This window comes from Chelon labrosus (assembly GCF_963514085.1).
Source record: "Chelon labrosus genome assembly, chromosome: 12".
NCBI classification, from domain to species: Eukaryota; Metazoa; Chordata; class Actinopteri; order Mugiliformes; family Mugilidae; genus Chelon; species Chelon labrosus.
The window spans coordinates 25,369,726-25,388,397 of NC_140345.1; the positions used below are offsets into that span (position 1 = coordinate 25,369,726).

General features: G+C 41.1%; 1 protein-coding gene across 2 annotated transcripts in view; it reads left to right on the forward strand.

The window, feature by feature from the left end:
* The window catches only part of ascc3 (activating signal cointegrator 1 complex subunit 3), a 131,612-nt gene that overhangs the window by 53,333 nt on the left and 59,607 nt on the right, over positions 1 to 18,672 (forward strand). For both annotated transcript variants that reach the window (XM_084557524.1, XM_084557523.1), the window contains one exon: positions 11,436 to 11,600. In XM_084557524.1, coding sequence (XP_084413650.1) covers positions 11,436 to 11,600 — 165 coding nt within the window. The remainder of the gene's footprint in view (positions 1 to 11,435; positions 11,601 to 18,672) is intronic.

Below are 18,672 nucleotides of genomic sequence, written 5' to 3' on the forward strand. Positions count from 1 at the left end.
GTGACTTGGAATTTTTTTTATTGGAGTTTTCGTGTCTGTGGTTGATAAATAATTTGAAGATCTTAACAGTGCTGCACTGTTAGATTCATGAGCAGGATTGTGCAACGAGTCAGTTTTCTCGTGAATCCTTTATTTTTTTGTTTGTTGTGTTTCTTTCTCTCCGTGTCGTTTGTCTTTTGCAGACACCGTCCCCGTGGGCCTCCGTTCGTGTTGGGCCACAAGATGTTATGAATATTAGACAGTTTAATTCGTTGTGTGTTAATTAGAAAACATTTCTTTAAGGTCCACTTGTCTGCTGTATCAAAGCAGGATCATGCAGACCGCAAGCTTTTTTTGTTTACTGACGGATGGAAAAGCAACTTCAATTGCTTAAATTTGCTAAATAAAGAATGCGAGGCTCAAATCAGGAAAAGGCTTGTCAAGAGAAGGCTGTCTAGCGATGTCTCAGAGGACCGGTATCGTCTCTGAACCGCTTCTCAAGAGGCGAAACAAAGCCAAAGCTATAAGACACGCCAGTATTTCTTCTTCAAAAAATAAAAAAAGTAGATGGAAAAACATTCTATTTACTGACAAATTCAAGTTTGAGATTTGTGGCAGCAGCAGAAGGGTGTACGCGAGGAGATGAACGAGAGAGAGAGAGAGAGAGAGGAGAAGGCAGTGTGTCAAAGTTGGACGTCTGCGCCGAACTGACTCGATGGTATTAATACTGCAGCAGGATAATGAGCCCAGACACACCTCAAAGCTTTGAGAAAGACCAAAGAAGGCCAGATGCTCACTGACACAGACTTCCCTCCACGGTGACCTGACCTCAGCAAACTGAAGTTTCGCTCAAATTGCTAAATTAATAATATCATTAGATGTAGTACAAGGCGAAACAAATGCAAAATAGACTTGAATATAGTTCTCATACTGAGATTCCTTTCATAAGCTGAAACTTCCCAGTCATACGTCTCGAGTTGATTCAAAGGTCAAACATCTAATAACATATTAGGTGTGTAATAACCTATATTATTGTTCTTAATGCTAGTGCGTGTCAACATCATTTCTTTTTGCCGTTTAACGGCACACGGCCATGTGCACGGTACAGGAGATAAAGAAAGTGAGAACATCTCGGCTTCGTCGGCCTTCTGTAGAATAACACGCTGTGATGTATTTATTCATCGATCAAGGATCCGTGTTGAAAGCGGCACTTATGCACTTAGTAGTAGTTGCCATGGATACGGTGTAGTAAAGACAAAATGAGATATTCCCTTTTGATTAGAAAGCCGCTCGTATCCGAGTGTGAAAGAAGAATTGGACATAGCGTTAGTAAGATAACTTGTGCCTGTGTAGGTAGTAAATTCTGAATAAAAGAGCCGTGTAAATCTCACCTACTGAGATATTGACGTAATAGATTTCCATTCGTGGTCATTGACCTTCACTTATTATTAAAGTACTCTATAGATCAGGGCTGTCAAACTGATTTTAGTTCAGGGGCCACATAGTAACACGATAACATAATAGCTCCGAATTCCCCCTTCTTTACTGTGCAAAGAGGAACAGGTAGATTTATAAATGTAAGAACTATCTTTTTACAAAAACCTGAAATTTCTTAAGCATCTGGTTAAATTCCTTGTATCTGCATCTGCTGTTTAGTTCTGGGTCTCTGTGTCATGTTATGTCCACAGCTTTTATTAAAAACACTTCATGCTAGTGGACAAATTAGTTATAACAATTAGTTTTATTGATTTATTTAATTAGTTTTTTGCGACTAATCTCTTCAAGGTTGCGACTAATCTCTTCAATTTAATTTTCACATATTGCAAATTCATCCCACGGGCCCAGATTGGACCCTCCGGCGGGCCGTTTTTGGCCCCCGGGCCGTATGTTTGACATCCCTGGTATAGATCTAAATGGATTCTTTTGAAATGTACTTTTACTGTCCATAATTTTAGGCATCGTTTATTAGAATCTTTATTTTTTTATAGATATATTTTCTTCACGTGAACAGTAGACACGTCTCTGCTTTAAGATCAGCTCGGCTTGCCGGTGCTTTGCGTTCCAACAGTCAGCCTCTGCAGTATGACAATTTATTACAGTATTGCAGATATTACAAACAGTTTGAGAGCACTACACAGGGCTCTCTTTTCTGACTCAAGCAAGTACAGGAATCTGTTAAAGTTTCTGCAGCGGCAAATCTGTTGTCTCCCCTCTCTTCCTCATCAACAGAGATCTGTGGTTCAGCCGTTATTGACTGTTGTAAAATGAGCAGTACTGTCAATAAACTACTCATTAAAGCTACAAACTGATGTACACCGCTAATATGTTTGTATCCAAAGCCTAATATATCTCATTCCATTAAAGCACTGTGCTGCGCAGTGTATCAAAACACATGGGTGAGTCAGGCTGTATGACATGTTCCTTCTGCACAGACCGTAGTTTATTTTGATTCCAGCTCACATACACTCTCTTTGCTGCCGTAAATACTCACCAGAGCGCCAAATGTGGTTCAATTTTGTGCATTTAATGGAAAAATATTTTCCATTAAATGCACTTCCTGTTTGAGACTACAGTGACCTGTTGTTGCCAGATATTCATTAGTCTTTCTAGTGAGTCAACCTGTTGTGTAGCTGACACAGACAGTTGCAGGGAAGAAAGTACCGTGGCATGGACTGACTTGTATTTGGTCTTTTTTAAGTATTTATTTAATTATTTATTTAGTTTTTGATAAGATCCACACTGTGGAATAACTCCTGGTCTTATTTTTTAAGGTTACTGACTCATGAAGAATGAACCAATCAGGGAAGCACCACGATACATTACTGATCCTGACTCACTGCCCTGCCCACAAATTGTTGTGGTGGAAAGTTGCTCTGTTGGAAACTGATTATGCTCCGGGTGGCTTTATGGGGGGGATTAAAAGTGACATAGTCATACACATTGTCTGAGGAGCTGTGGAGTTGAATTTGTTCACAACTAAACGGCACTGATTGTTTGTAAGATGGTGCGGCACAGTGGTTTGGTGGTTAGCACTGATGCCTCGTAGCAAGAATGTTCTGGGTTCGAATCCATGGGCCTTTCTGTGTGGAGTTTGCATGTTCTCCCTGTGTCTGCGTGGGTTCTCTCCAAGTTCTCCAGCTTCCTCCCACCGTCCAAAGACATGCTCTTTAGGTTCATTGCTGATTCTAAATTGGCCGTTGGTGTGAGTGTGAATGGTTGTCTGTCTCTCTGTGTTAGCCCTGTGATAGACTGGAGACCTTTCCAGGGTTTACCCCGCTTCTCGCCCAGTGACAGCTGGGAAAGGCTCCAGCCCGTCCACGACCCTCCAGAAATATAAAATGAATGAATGTTTGTAAGACATTCTGATTTATTTCTTATTTCTTATATCTTATTTCTGTATCATTATTGAAATCCAGATGGAGACTGGTTGTCAGGCTATGTTTCTGTTGATCAAGTAGAATAAACAGATCTAAATCTCAAAAGAAAAAAACCTTCCTCCTTGCCCTAATCAAAAACACAGCAATAAACAACCGCCCAAACCTAAAAGTGCCTAAAACACCAAGAGTGAAATAGTGTCTAAGTGCAAGACTCAGCTCTTGAAGTTAAGCGCTTGAAGGTCACGGTGTTCTAAGCAGTCACTAACTAAATACCTCAGATGGTGTTTGACAATAACGACAACAAGCACAGCTCACTCGATACACACTTTTCACACCATCCACAAGTACTGGGCAAACTGTTCACATTATATTCCACTTCATTTAAACAGAGATAAAGATTCTTGTCACTTCTCTAAATGACGAATTCATCTATAAAAATGTTAAGCCTTTTAATTAAACTTAAACCTCTTTAACAAAGGTGCCTTTTTCGTCAAGCAATGAAAGTGATGAATAAATGGCTAAATCAGTTATTAAGTTGATTTTGCCGCTCAATTAGATGTTTTACTTTACGACAAGTAATTAATCCCAGCGTGCGTTATTTGTCTCTTTGAGAGGGGGGGCATACGAATTCCACAATTCCTCCTGTGGAATTAGTTGATTGCGGCGTTGTAGAAAGGAGATGGATTTATTAAAGGAGGATAAAAGCGGCCGGTTGAACGCACCTTTAGCGAGGGAGCCTTTCTCTTCCTGCTCAGGTGGAGGCCGATGGATCCATCCTGAAAGATTGAACTGTTAGACCGAGAGAGTTGGGAAGACACGCGTATCTGTGAAATCCAAGAGCTGGATTAGAGAGATTGCACAGTTTAAGAGTTAAACTGTATAATCCTTGCGGGATTTACGGACACAAAAAAATGGGAAGGTCGGTTGGGTTTGGTTGTGTGTAATGAGGCCAATTCCAGCTAATCTTAAGGTGTTTTAAAGTTGCATTTCACTCAGGTCACACGAGCGGATTTTGCAAAGAGAACGATTAGTCAGATTTACTTCAGCTCTACAGCTCTCTGTCTTCCCTTCACTTAGCTCTGCTTGCTATGATCCCTCCATGTGACTTGTGTTAAACATGTGTGCTAGAGTAACCAGGTCTGTTCACATTAACAGGCCAGAGTCATGTCATGCTGTTTAACCTTGGTTGTCTCACAGTTTCTTTCATCGTGCCTGTTCGATGTTCGGTTATGGGTCGGCTTCAACCTCTGTCATGGTGCATGAGAAACTAGTGAATACTCAAGAAACGATTCGCTTGTGGCCTTTCTCAAGTTCATTATATACACGTAACATTAAAGGTAGGGCAATAGTTGAGATTTTGGAACATTTATAACAAAAACAAAACATAAAAACGCTTTAAGAACAACTTAAAAAAAAACAAAAAAAACGTGAAGAACAGCACAAGGTGTTGACCTGGCCTCCAAATTCGCTAGATCCCAAACTGATCAAGTATCTGTGGGATGATCCACAGAGGCCCCACTAACAACATCCTGTAGCCAGACACCACAGGACACCCTCAGAAGGCCCATGTCCGTTCTCTGATGAGTCACAACTGTTTTGGAGGCACAAGGGAGACCTACACAATATTAGGAGGGTAGTCATAATGTTATGCCTGACCGGTGTATTTTAGCATCTTCCCTGCAACACCAGGGCGGCCATGAGCCACAAATTAAGAACCATTGCACTAGATTAATCCCCTTGGCTTCAGAATGAGTTGTTCAATAGTGTTGAATGGGTGTGATACTGTATTTTGTCATTAGCTATACGTCCATAGCAGTTATTTAAAAAGCGTGAATCCATTACTGTTTGAGTTTATACTCAGAAGAAAATAAAAGAATCATAATTATTGGGTTAATGTGCCATTAGACTGTTTGAACTACTATGGAGTTGCTGAGGTGCTTCACCGTGATTTAATGTTCCTGTTGTTAATGTATTTTATTCCTCCCTATTCCTAATACACAGCAACATTCACTGAACAGAAGAAAAGAGCAGTTGTCATGCTAATGGTGTTTTCTCATATTTATCTAATTGTCAGTTTATTCTCATGGGGACCACACACAAACACTTATGCACTTGAATGCAGCACTGAGAATGTCCTCATTATAGTTTGCCTTGACAGGCTTTAAGTTGTTAACAAATCGCAATCCACTAAATGTCTCTCTCTAACCTCCCTACTCCATCTTCCTCCCACCTACATCATCCTCCCACATCCTCCTCTCTCTCCGCGGCTGCAGCAGTTACCATGGAAACAGAAAGGGTTTGGAGGGATGCTGCCATGTGGATGCCAGTATGGGGGTGGGTGGCATCCAGGGACTTCCAGGCACTCTTCCTTCTCTGACCAGAGAGGAGATATCCGTTAATGACATCCAAGAAGGAGTTGCCTCACAGCCAGACAGTTTTCTAGAACAGGGAGGACGAGGGGGAATGTGTCAAAATTTCTTGGTGAAGTCAAGGCGCGTGCAGAGAAATTCAGAGAGCTGCTGATGTTTTTCAGCCAAATTCAGCCAAAAAAAAAACACTGAAGAACAAAACAGTGGGTGGCAGAAATTGTAAAGGCAGAACCCAGAGGCCCAAAGGCAACTCAAAAACAATTAAAGTAATTACTGAAATGTCACACCGTACTGAGTCATGGCACTTAATGTAAGGATCTTTTTTTCGAGGCAGTTGATCACTTGACAGACAGTCAAGAGCAATTAGTAGTTAAGTGCTAAAAGTTAGCATGTTGCGCGAGGCTGCTCAACGCTACTGGTGGTTTCCTTTTCAATTCGGGGAGAAAAAAAAAAAACCCAAGCTGGTGTTGCTTGTTGCATACAAAAGCATAAAATGTTCAGAAAAGTCAAATTACAGGTAGGTTATACAGTGTATACTCATTTCATTTCCCAGGCATCTTGTGAATGTTGTTGCGGATTCTTTTGCAAACAATTACACAGACAAAACCGACTGATTGTTCTACACCGCACTTTTTCCTAAGTGATACTCAGCTTTATGCTTTTTATGCAACGAGAATGGACAGGTTGCTTGATGGTTTGTGCACCAATCAGGCATAACATATATTCCTAATATTGTGATCAGAGACATTCATTAATACACAGGATTAGATGTTACAATCCCTTGTGCCAAAATCCCAGGCAAAACACATTTAGAGGCCCTGTCCAACTGAGAAACTCTAAAAAACCTATAGTCATGTGACATGACGCTTAACCTACAGTCTAAATGAACTAAGTAAATGCTGCTGGCTTGTGTGTCCCGCTCAGCAGCAGACGCTAACTCAAACCTTGTGAAATATAAGCTAACCAAATGCTGCTGGCTAGCTTAACCTATAATCTAAATGAACTAAGTAAATGCTGCAGGCTTGTAGGCCCACAGAGCAGCAGAGGATAATTCGAACCTTGTGAAATATAAGCTAACCTAACGCTGCTGGCTTGTATGGCCCGCTCAGCAGCTAACCATAGCTACCAAGCAACATGAAGACATCAGGAACCTGGCCTAAACAACAGCAGTATGCAGAGAATGGACATGGGCCTTCTGAGGGTGTCCTATGGTGTTTGGCAACAGAATGGGGGCCTTTGAGGGGAGGGGCCTCTGTGGATCATCCCACAGATACTTGATCAGTTTGGGATCTAGTGAATTTGGAGGCCAGGTCAACACCTTGTGCTGTTCTTCATGTTTTTTTTTTTAGTTGTTCCTAAAGCATTTTTGTGTGTGTGTCTGTGTCAGGCTGCATCCTGCTGGGGATGGCTGCTGCCATCAAGGAGTGTCATTGCTATGGGGTGGGGGTGCCTGGTCTGGTCTAGGTGGGTGCTACATGTCTAAGTAACATCCACATGAATGAATGGCAGGTCCAGAAGTTTCACAGCAGATCATTGAATCGTTATAAGATTGCTTATAGAACTGCTTACATGCTTCCTGAACTGTGTAATAGATCACCTCTTGACTTAATAAGCGTAACTAGGATGTTTGAGAGAAAACAATGAGGATTGTCACAGACTATTAAAATACACTGAGAAAGTTCTGGAGTGACATTTTCTCCAAATAAGTGAGCGCGCTGCAGCCGAACACACACACTGAATGACCATACATTTAAAAAAAGGGATTTGTCAAACGTGCATATGCACATCTGCAACTAATCTGCCTTAATAAATGGCCAACCTTCAAATTCAGCTCATAAAACATCTTAATAGTCTTATGGTAACAAGCCGTCCTGTAAATGCTGCAGGAAATGTCACCCAGTGCTGAACACGTCTCATACTAAGAATTAACTAGAAGAAAAATAGACATTCATCTATATAGCCGCCAGACATAGGCAGTAATGTATAAAAATATCTGACATAACCTAATTGTTTTCTTCGTCTATCACGTCAAAATATTATGAAGACCGACCATAAATCTTCTTCATGCAGTTTCTGCCAGAAGCCAAAAAAAAATATAGTCTTTGGATAATAATATCCAATAATATAAGAAGAATAATATAAGAATCCAGTTGTTATTCTTACAACTGGTTCAGAAAGATTGGTTTTTGCATATAATTGAGTAACGTTATTATCAGTTAATTCATGAATACTTTTTTTGTTTTCAGAAAAAGTACATTTAGCAGCAAAGCAGCGAATCAGGTCTGAAGCTGACTCGTGTTTACCATTAATTTAAATCCTTAAATAGAATGACTGATAATATAAAAGCAAATGAGCCAGTGATGTAGTTGATTACCAAGCTCAAGCAATTCTTATTAGTTCCAGAAATTAACAATAAAAAAAAACTTTTTTAATTTTTCATGATTGAACGCAATAATCCTGATTGTGTTCAATCAGCACACCTGTCCTCTGCATTTAAATCTAAACAGGCTCTCACTGTGCCTGGCATGGTTTAATTTAGCAATAAATTAATAAAAGAACAGTTTTTACATAATATTCAGTTTTTTATTTCCAGCTTTATGAACCTATTCTCTGCTTGAATTGTCCCTGTTAAGATTAAGTTACAGTATCTTCCGTGAATATAAAAAAAACAAGGATTGATTTCAGTTCCGCTGCAATCAATTGATAAATAAGCTGAATAACACCATCCAGCCAAACAATGACATGTTTTCTTCTGCGCCTCCTTGTGTGCGTTTGTGAAGCAATTAAAAAAGCACTTTGGCCTGTGCTCCATTTGCCAGAGCCTCCATTTAGATTAACCAGTAGCTCCAATTAGGAGCGGGTGCTTCTTTTTCTGTGAGCGCGCCAGTCTCTAATGGCTGGATAGATTGATTTAAATGCAAACTAGAGGGGATTTAATGAACTGCTTTTACAGGAAGAGTTTAATAGGAATTTCCACACCCCCGGACAGGTTGCCAAACAGTTCACACACCATTAATTATGAATTGTGGTATTTTTCTTGAAAAGGGGGAACAAAATGGCACGGGAATTAACAGACACTAAGCAATGTGCGAAAGGATGCGTGTGTTGACATTTGATACAGATAAGATGTGCTGATACTGTTGAATGTAATTAGCGTGAGAGGGACGCCCAAACAAAAGCAGACTTCACACAAGACACAGCCGAATCAAATAAATCATTTTTTGGTGGCGTGAAACAAAGGCTGACATTGACATACATCTGTTCTAACACCGATGCAACTTAGCACACACGATGTGAGTAATGTTCTATGTCTGTTATTATAGTGATTCGGGTGCTTCCATCTGCATTCTAATGAGCAGAGCTACGGGCAATTGGGCATTGATGAGCCATGAATCCAACATCATAGTCTGGAGGGATATCAGTTGTGTTGCTCCGAGTTTCAAAGTGTGTGGCATTCAGTTAAGTGAGCAAAGAAACTGTTGAAAACCGTTAACCAAGCAGTCATTTCTAAAAAATAATCTCAATCATCTTGATGATGTCACAATATGATAATTTACACTTAATGTGTCAAGAATGAATGATATCACGGTAGACGATTGTTATTAGCCCTGATCTACTTTTTGAATAGCATGTAATTCAGATAATTAGGTTTTGGACCTCCATATAATTGGTCCGAATCTTAGCTGCTGTGGTAGAATACTTCTGTAACCTTTAGTATCTTGTTTGGTTTAAAATATTGGGTCACTTTCTCAAACCTAAAGGCTCATTTAGGGTTCTGCAGGACAAAGATGCCATAACCTACGTATATAGCCTACGCCGATGCGAGCCTTTTATACTTGTGCGCTTGTCAGTCTGGCTCGTTCTGTAAAAACACCACCCAAACACTACTTGGCGCTGTGTCTGTTTTGCCAGTCGGGGTAATTTTTGTCTCTACTTCCTGCTTCACTTTCAACAATGACGACTGAAGCTTTTGCCGAAGTTTCGGCAAAGACAAGTCATACAAATGTTTGTATCTCCAAACCTCCCCAGTTAACCTTTCCTCAATGCGTTCCATCTTTATTGATCCAAAAGAATCAATTCGAAAATTGCGGAGATGGAGAAGCAGCAGGAAATACTAAAGCGGAATCACGCTTCTACCAAGCGGACCAATCACAGCTCTTGCCGTCTGAGTCACCACTGTGCATAGTTACATTTTTGGGGAGGTCCACGTCAGCTAAGGCGTTAGGGTCTGCGCTTTGGCCTAAACCACCTACAGTACTAAACTAGGCTTATAAAGTTCGAGTTTACTCCTTGTTAAGTTTCCTCATGTAGCTCAGCAAGGAAACAGGGACTTTGTACTAATCCCTTTTGGTTTGAAAGATGCTTATTTAATAATAATTTATGCTGTATTGATCCCACATGGGAAAATCGTCTTTCTGCATCGGACACATCCATTCGTTCATACAGCAGTATGTACAGCTGGTGCAGTAGGCTGCTTCCTGGGAGCAGTTTAGGGGTTAGATACTTGCTCAATGCACCTCAGCCATGGACACGAGGGGATTCCAACCTGGGACCCTTCCGTCTCTAACCATTACTCCACAGCTCCCCCTTTTCGAGGCCAAAACACACACTCTGTGCCATCAGTGACCAAAAAAAATAAAAAAGAATGCATTCAAGTCCTAAATTATCGGGAGAGCACTCAACTCCTCTCCTCAAGTGTCACTTCACTTGACCCGGCTGATGGTCTCTTGCATCATCATCATCAACTGTGCATCAGTGACTCACACCTCGGTGTTGGTTTCAGTTCATGTTGGTTAACAAGCAGACGCGCACAGAAACTAAGGGCTTCAGGAATTAGCGTGATCACTCATTGTCCATCACAACCTCGGCCACCTTCTTGGCTTTCGGCAACCAATCAATAGGACAAACGTGACAAAGGTGCTTCAGTGTGCTTTCATGTTTTTTAGAGCCTCTCTACCTAATCAATACCTCTGAAAACAACAAGTTTGTTAGGCAGGATTTCTTTTGGTTCCTAAGCTGCCTTAACCTTCCACAGACACTAGCCTACATAGGCCTTCGACCGCTACCTGGTCAGTAATGACTGCAAAATGTAACACGTGTCCCCGTACTCGAAACAAGCTGTGAGTAATTAGTTCACACTGATATTTACAGCAGTCATCTTGTTGCACCTTAACTGAGTGCCAAATTAAGCCTCTGACATTGCAGCTCACTAAGGTTATTTCCTCAACTGTGAGCTAAAAGCCGGAGGAGAGGCATGGAAATTGTGGTGTTACCGGTCCAGTGACATATCGCAATCTCATCAATATAGCACCTCTGTAGTTAGAGTAGATTGTTCTTTTGATCTTTAGTTCTTTAGTTTAGATTGATCTTTTTACTATAATTCTGGCCAGCTGATCATACGGAGACAAGACTTTCTACTAAATGAAGGAATACTCAACACGTGCAGTAAATTCACCTGTTCATTCAGACCCCCAGAATCGATACTTAAAAGTATTTAAAATAAACACCTGCCCATGTTGTTTGGCCATTTATTAGGATGATTTGATCACATGTTGCTGTTCTCTTTCTTCTTGAAGAAGTTACTCGTGTATAGTAACTTGTATTTTTTGTCATTCTGTTATTTTATTAAAACACCAACTTTCATTGTAAAGTGTATTCAGTGGGTGTGAGGAAACTAGGACCGTTTACTGCCTGACTTTTTTGTTTTCAGATGTTGGTGACGACTCCAGAGAAGTGGGATGTCGTAACCAGGAAGAGCGTCGGAGATGTGGCTCTCACCCAGATCGTGCGTCTCCTGATCCTGGATGAAGTTCACCTTCTGCATGAAGATCGAGGACCAGTACTGGAGAGCCTGGTGGCCAGGACCATCAGACAGGTTGGTTCTACTCCCCGTCTCCTTCGCTACTACATCGTGTTTAAATAAAATATTATATGTCTGTCAGTTATTCAATGTGTTACTCCCTTCAGAAATTAAGTGAATATAATTTTTTCAAGCTGGCCAGTAGCATAGATTCCTTCTTAAAGACTCAAAAGCCACAGATCTTTACAGAATTATACAGCATCTAACCATGAAATTATCTTTTAAGAGAATAGTAGTGATTTATGTAGTAAAGTGGAAGCCAAATACAGTCAAAAATCTTTTGACTAAGATTCCAATGTATCTGGTGATGATGAATATGATTTATCCATCTTAGAAATATACTCTCATCTTGTGCACAAAGGGCATGGCCACACGAGAGAACATGTCTAAAGGTCATACTTCTTGTTGAAATAATACATCTCCGTTTTCGCCTGAAACCACATGAGAACTTCCTTCTATTTTCTTGTAAATAATCTGAAGTGTGAGGATTTAGAAATATTTAAAGCACCAAAAAAATAATACATGTACCATGAGGAAGAAATACAGTACATTTCAGATTCTGCCCCATTAGTGGCGCAAACGTCATATTTCTTTGAATTGAATCCTCCCATTGAAGCAGCACTCAGATGACACGAAGGTAGATTTGAGCTACTCTTCAGAGGTTTCTTTAAGCGAATCGCTTGAAGCCGTTGTTTGTCTGATGTTGGCCTTGACTCACGATTCCAGCCGAACATTGCTTACTAAGTAGCATTGTGATGGTGGGAAACATGGCATCGGAACTAAGCGAAAGTGTCAGAAGTCCAATTGTTATTCTAAGCAAATAGGAGCTTTCTCAGCATCAAATCATGGCTAGACCGAAGGTTTCCAAGGGGCGGTGCATGGTACTCTAAAAAGCTTTGTGGAAACTGGATCAGTTGTATCAAAGGCAGAAGATCAATACGTCAAGCTTTGTTCACTGTGAGACAGAAAAGCGTCTTCATCACATATACAGAATTTGCTAAATAAAAAACACAAGACTTCCGTCAGGAAAAGTACCGTCAAAAGAAGGCTGTCAGTAGTGTTTCAGTTGAGTTGTGTCTCTAAACCCTTTCTCAGGAGGAGAAACAAGTCCAAACTATTGGGATGGGGCAAGAGAGTGATGGGAAAAATCGTATTTACTGGTAGTTTGAGATTTGTGGTAGTAACAGATGGGTTTAACAATGATACTGCAGTGGGTCGAACTCATGCTGCTATTGGAAGAAAAGGAGGAGGCAATCCATTTTTCAGAGACTCAACCTTTCACTCAAGTTGTTTGGTGCTGATTTTAATTCTTATCCAGGAACATTATACCTGCAGATGATGTTCTTCTGAAGGGAACTGGTTGCTCTCCAGCTCTGACAAAGATGATTTGAGGCATTTATTTCCTGTGCTGTCCTTAGCGATGGTCTTTAGGGTCGGATCATGCCCCCTTCGGTACCTTCCCCTTTCAAGTGGGCATCCTGGTTACTCTGCTGTACAGTCCCTGACAAAAGTCTTGTCACTTATCCATTTTGTAGAAACAACAGTTTATAACCTGACTTTTAATTAATCCATTGGTTTTAGAAATGGCTCATATGAAAGCTAAAACCCTCCCAAATTATGTTTGATATACTAAAATAAATTTGCTTCACTGAAGAAAGATTGATCATTTAATGAACACAGAAAGGTCAGATTTTGGCAAGACAAAAGTCTTGTCGCCTACAGAAAGTAATGTGAAAATTGAACAAATCATTTACTTCAAATACAAAAATATGATGCATAACATCAGTGAATGAAGTACTGGTGCTGTGAGATCCATATTTAATATCTTGTATGACTTCCATGAGCTTGAAGGACTGCATCCATGCGGTTCGACAATGATTCATACAATTTATTGATGAAGTCATCAGGAATAGCAAAGAAAGCAGTCTTACATGCCTCCCAGAGTTCATCAAGATGCTTTGGTTTCGTCTTCCATGCTTCCTCTTTCATTCTTCCCCAGACATGCTCAATGATGTTCATGTCTGGTGACTGGGCTGGCCAGTCCTGGAGCACCTTGATCTTCTTCGCCTTGAGGAACTTTGATGTAGAGATGGAAGTATGCGATGGAGCACCATCCTGCTGCAAAATTTGACCCCTTTTATGGTTGGGAATGTAAGAGGTAGCTAATACTTCTTGATATTTTACGCTATTGATATTGCCTTCCACCCTGCAAATCTCTCGCACACCCCCATACTGGATGTAACCCCAGACCATGATTTTTCCGCCACCAAATTTAACTGTTTTCTGGGTGAATCTCGGATCCATGCGAGCTCCAGTAGGTCTCCTGCAATATTTGCGGTGGCTGTGATGTAATTCAACCGAAGATTCATCTGAGAAATCCACCTTCGGAAAAATCATTACATCCAGTATGGGGGTGTGCGAGAGAGGGAGGGTTTTAGCTTTCATATGAGCCATTTCTAAAACCAATGGATTAATTAAAAGTCAGGTTATAAACTGTTGTTTCTACAAAATGGATAAGTGACAAGACTTTTGTCAGGGACTGTACTTCACGTGTACATATTTGATGGGCTTGGAAGCACGTTATAAACTGCTCAGATCAGGAAATCGATGCGGTTAGGTTCAGCTTTCCAGAGAACAGCCCAGGTTACCGTCCGGTCAACTGGGATCTCCCATCTTGTTCAAGTTTCAAGCTGCTTCATTCCCACCAACTTGTAGGATCTCATCTCTTCCTCTACTGTCACAATTCAACATTCTGCTGTGAAACTTTTGGACCTGGCATTCATTGATGTGGATGTTACTTAGACATGTAGCACCCACCTAGACCAGACCAGGCACCCCCACCCCATAGCAATGACACTCCTTGATGGAAGCAGCCATCCCCAGCAGGATGCAGCCTGACACAGGCACACACACAAAAACTCACAAGGTGTTGGCATTCCTTCTTCCTAATGTTACTATCACTTAGGATTGCTACATCTATCACTAGTATGTCCGGTTGGTTAGCCATCACCATCTTGTCAGCCTGTATCTGGCAGTCCCTCAAGATCTTGGCTAGGTCATTCTCCACTACCTTTGGAGGTGTTTCCCATGGATACCTATGTGTTTACGTGTGTGTGTGTATACAGTACATATTTTATATTCCGTATATACAGGATTTATTCAGTATCTCTCCTGAATAATTTTTGTTTTTCAGCATACATACATTTCAAGTACTTAGAACAAAAATGCTGAAGCCACTTCTTCGTATTTTTTTTCTCCGTTCAGTGTAATTCTGCCAAGTTGCACTTTTTATTCAGTTTCAGGATGTTAAATAACATTTCAAGCACAACAAACAGACAGGGACAAAGCGGCCCACAGACAGTACTGCACTTCTCATCATCTCCCTGGCGCAGCAGTGCACATCATGCACCAGTCAAATCCCATATCCAGAGTTTATCCACAGAATCTCCCTATAGCTCTCTATTAAACACGCTACTGAAGGCTACAAAATGAGACACAAAGGAAAAGGAGAGACAGGGGAGTCGACTTAGAGCGGGAAACGCAGCATGTGTGTGGGGGAGGGAGTTTAATAAAGCGGGAAGAGTGGCGAGTTAGTTTAACGTGGAAGTTATATGCTGGCAAATGCATGTTGTAAATGAATTATGTCACCATGACATGATAGTCAAAACCGTGTGAAAACTTGCATCCATGGAAACTGTGTACCTTTTCAACATATTTGAACAAACATTTGATCCTCACCCATAAAAAATGGACGTTTTCAACATTTTTAAAAATCAGTCACACTCAATATTAGAATCAGGGGTTCCAGAGTCTGCTGTTCTTTCTTTTGTGTGGTGTCATAAAGCCAGCATCTAAAGCCCTAAATGGTTTGTTAATGGCTATTTTTAAAGATCTCCACTTCAAGAAACATCATGTACAAGTGCTACGGATTTAAAACAACTGCTAGGACTAGGCAGCCTACCCATTTCAGTTAAAGAACACAATGTTTGAGGCAAAAACTCTCCGGTCCAGTGCCCCAAAATTTCCTCAAAGGACCTGCAGGCAATCCTTGCAGCTTCTACAACCGAAAGATTGCCCAAATTTCACATGCATGGGAGGTGTGTCAGGAAAAATCCTAAGTTAGATCTTTTTTGCAGGCACATTCAGTCGGCGTGAGCCACCCTGCATCCAAATTATCCAGCACAAACACAGCAGCAGTATACTGTTGCAGCATTTCACTGCTCTATGTGACGCAACTGCTGTAATCCCCAAACAACATGCACCTTCTAACCTTCACTTTACCAGTAACTTCCTTCTGTAACTTGCTCCTGTTTTCCGTTGTTGCCATAATTGATAGTAGGAAAAAAAAAAAAAAAAACTGATCAGGTGACTCGTGTCTGTCTGGATAGGCAGATCAAGATACTTTGGGATAGTGCAGCAGACATTTTAGCGCAGACCAAAAGCAGCTTTTCAAGAGAAAAACCCCAACACCAACTGTGAATCACGGTGGGGTAAATGCTGTCATTTGAGATTGCTTTGCTCCTCACGGAGTGGGCAGCTTGCAGTCATTAATTCAACTGTGAACGCTGCGTCAAAGAGTGCTTAAAGTTGATGTAACGCCATCTGTCCAAAAAGTTCGAATTCAACTTGAAATGGGCCTCTCAACGAGATAATGATCCTACGCAAACCCCGCGGCTCAAAACGAAGAGAATGAAGTGTCACTGAGCGGCCAAGTCAAAGGCCAGATAGGAAACGGGCAGTACATGCACAGAAACCCTCCGTCTTGCAACTGATGACTTTTAGCATGTGGTCAAAAATGTTAGCTGATGTCATTGGTGATTGCTTTCTGCTAAGGTACTGAGTAAATCAGATTTTCAAGTGCTTTCTATAACTACTTCCCTTAATTTCTGAGAGAAATATTGTACTGAAACCACCATTATCTTACAACTATAGTCAGTGGTTAGTTTTCATATTAATGTTTTACATCTAAAATGTAGGATAAGCCTGAAAACACACTGTATTCTTAAAGATAATGGCTGTAGTAAATGGCATTGTTGGCTTGTGACCACACAGGTGTCATCTGTGACATTAGATTTATTAACAGTTGCATCGTGTCTCCTCTAAATTTATATTTAAATGACCGATTGGTCTCCAAACAAGTTCGATTATCCAAAACCTGTCAGAAAAACCTGGCGTGGTAGTCCTACGGAGGCTAGACAAGGCTGTTATATAGTATGTTTCTAGTTCTCATTGGATAATTTATGATTTGTATTTCATATACAGACTGTAAAAGGTTGTTATTTCACATTTCATCTTTTGTTACTTGAGTATCTCAATGGACTCTGAGATAACAACGGCACTCTTCAAAAAAGGATCCCAATGACATATTGTAGACTGCATAAATCCAATCCCATTAGCACCTCGCTGCTGGAAGAAGAAAAAAAATAATCAGTGCATTGTCTGCGGACCTGATTTCTCGTGATGATGACTGGCACGAGTCTCCTCAGGAGCCAACGCGGACATTTCCCTGTATTAAAGCGATAATGCAAATTTAGACAGGCGAACGGAAAGGAAGAGCTGTAGTGTCTAATATCCTGTTCTGATGAAGGGCTGCGATGTGTCGGGGCCCGGGGAGGAGAGTGATTACACGAGGAGACATGCAAATGGGTATTTTTAGAATGCATAGACCGCAGCTGACTCAACCGGGCCTCGTGCGCTCAGAATTGCATATTGATCCTGAAAATTCCTCAATACATAAAAGACCATTGTATCTATCCTTGGCGCCGAACGACGTGACTCAGGCTGCATCTAGTTCATGAAAGCCTTTAGAAACGTCGCTCTACCCAGGAGCCGTACACATACACATGAGTGCATGGAGTCTTTGAGTTATATGTGAATGAATGGACGCTTTATTGTCGTTGTACATCGCGTGCAACGGAATTAGATGTGCCACATCTGAACGGTGCAAAGAGTCACACAATCATACAAACATCACAACATGGCAATGGAAATAACATGGAAAATAAAGCAGAATAGCACTAAATGTAAAGCACACAGGAAATAAGACAATAACAGATCTCATACAGTTAATGAACAAGGGCGAACATTAATAAAGAGCATAGTTAAGATTAGTGAAGAAGACCCTGTGCGTACTGTAAATAGATGTGTGCTGGACCGGCTCATTGTTATAATAAAGAATGCATGGACAACAGTTGTATGCTAAACGACTGGAAGGCAGAGTGAGACAGAGAGGCAGGGATGAGCTCCTGTGCTGTGCAGCGGCTCAGACCTCTTCGGGCGAGGTTAACCGCAAGGTAATTGAAAGTCGGTCCGTACATGTGACCGCTGTTTACTCGGTTCACAGCCCATTTATCTGTAGGTTTAGCTGATATTACCGAAGAAGGGCTGACTGGGGGCTTTGTACACCTTAACACATCGAGAGGTTGTGCTGCAGTGCGCAAGTTTGAAGCCTCTCTTGACTCCCCTGTTTGCCGGCAGACTGCATATGTTGTCGGTGATTAGGACACAGCCGCCGAACTGGACTTAACCATTAGCATTTACATAAACACAGAGGCTGCTGCACGAGCCTGGAGTATATGTAAGAAAAAAACAATGTCATCTGTTTTTGTCTGGAGTCAGTGTACCAAGTAAAAGACCTCAGTGACTACTCTGATTCCTTATATGCAGGCACTTTATAGTATGTTCTACATTATAGGAGCTAACCAGGTTAGAATAGCAAACAGACAATAGCTGTTTCACTGCCGGCGCTGTGAGAATTAAATTTACTCTTAAAAGCTAATGTTTCACAAGGTATGGAGCTGAATTGGACAGTTATGATTTCTTTCCCTTGGACAAGAAAAAGAAAATCGCATGAACCGAATGTTCTGTACCCGCTGGTTGGAAATGAAAACATGCGCATTCACAGAGCTGCGTGTAACGATATTTCTTTTGCAATTTCAGAATAAATAGGCACAGTTGCAATCCTGGCACATCACAGGCCTGCCTGGGAAATAAGCCGATGCTCTGATACATTATCTAGAAGTAAAACTGTAGCAGTAGGTGGCTTCAGGGTGGACTACATGAGTTATGAGCTGCTGTGGCTTAGGTG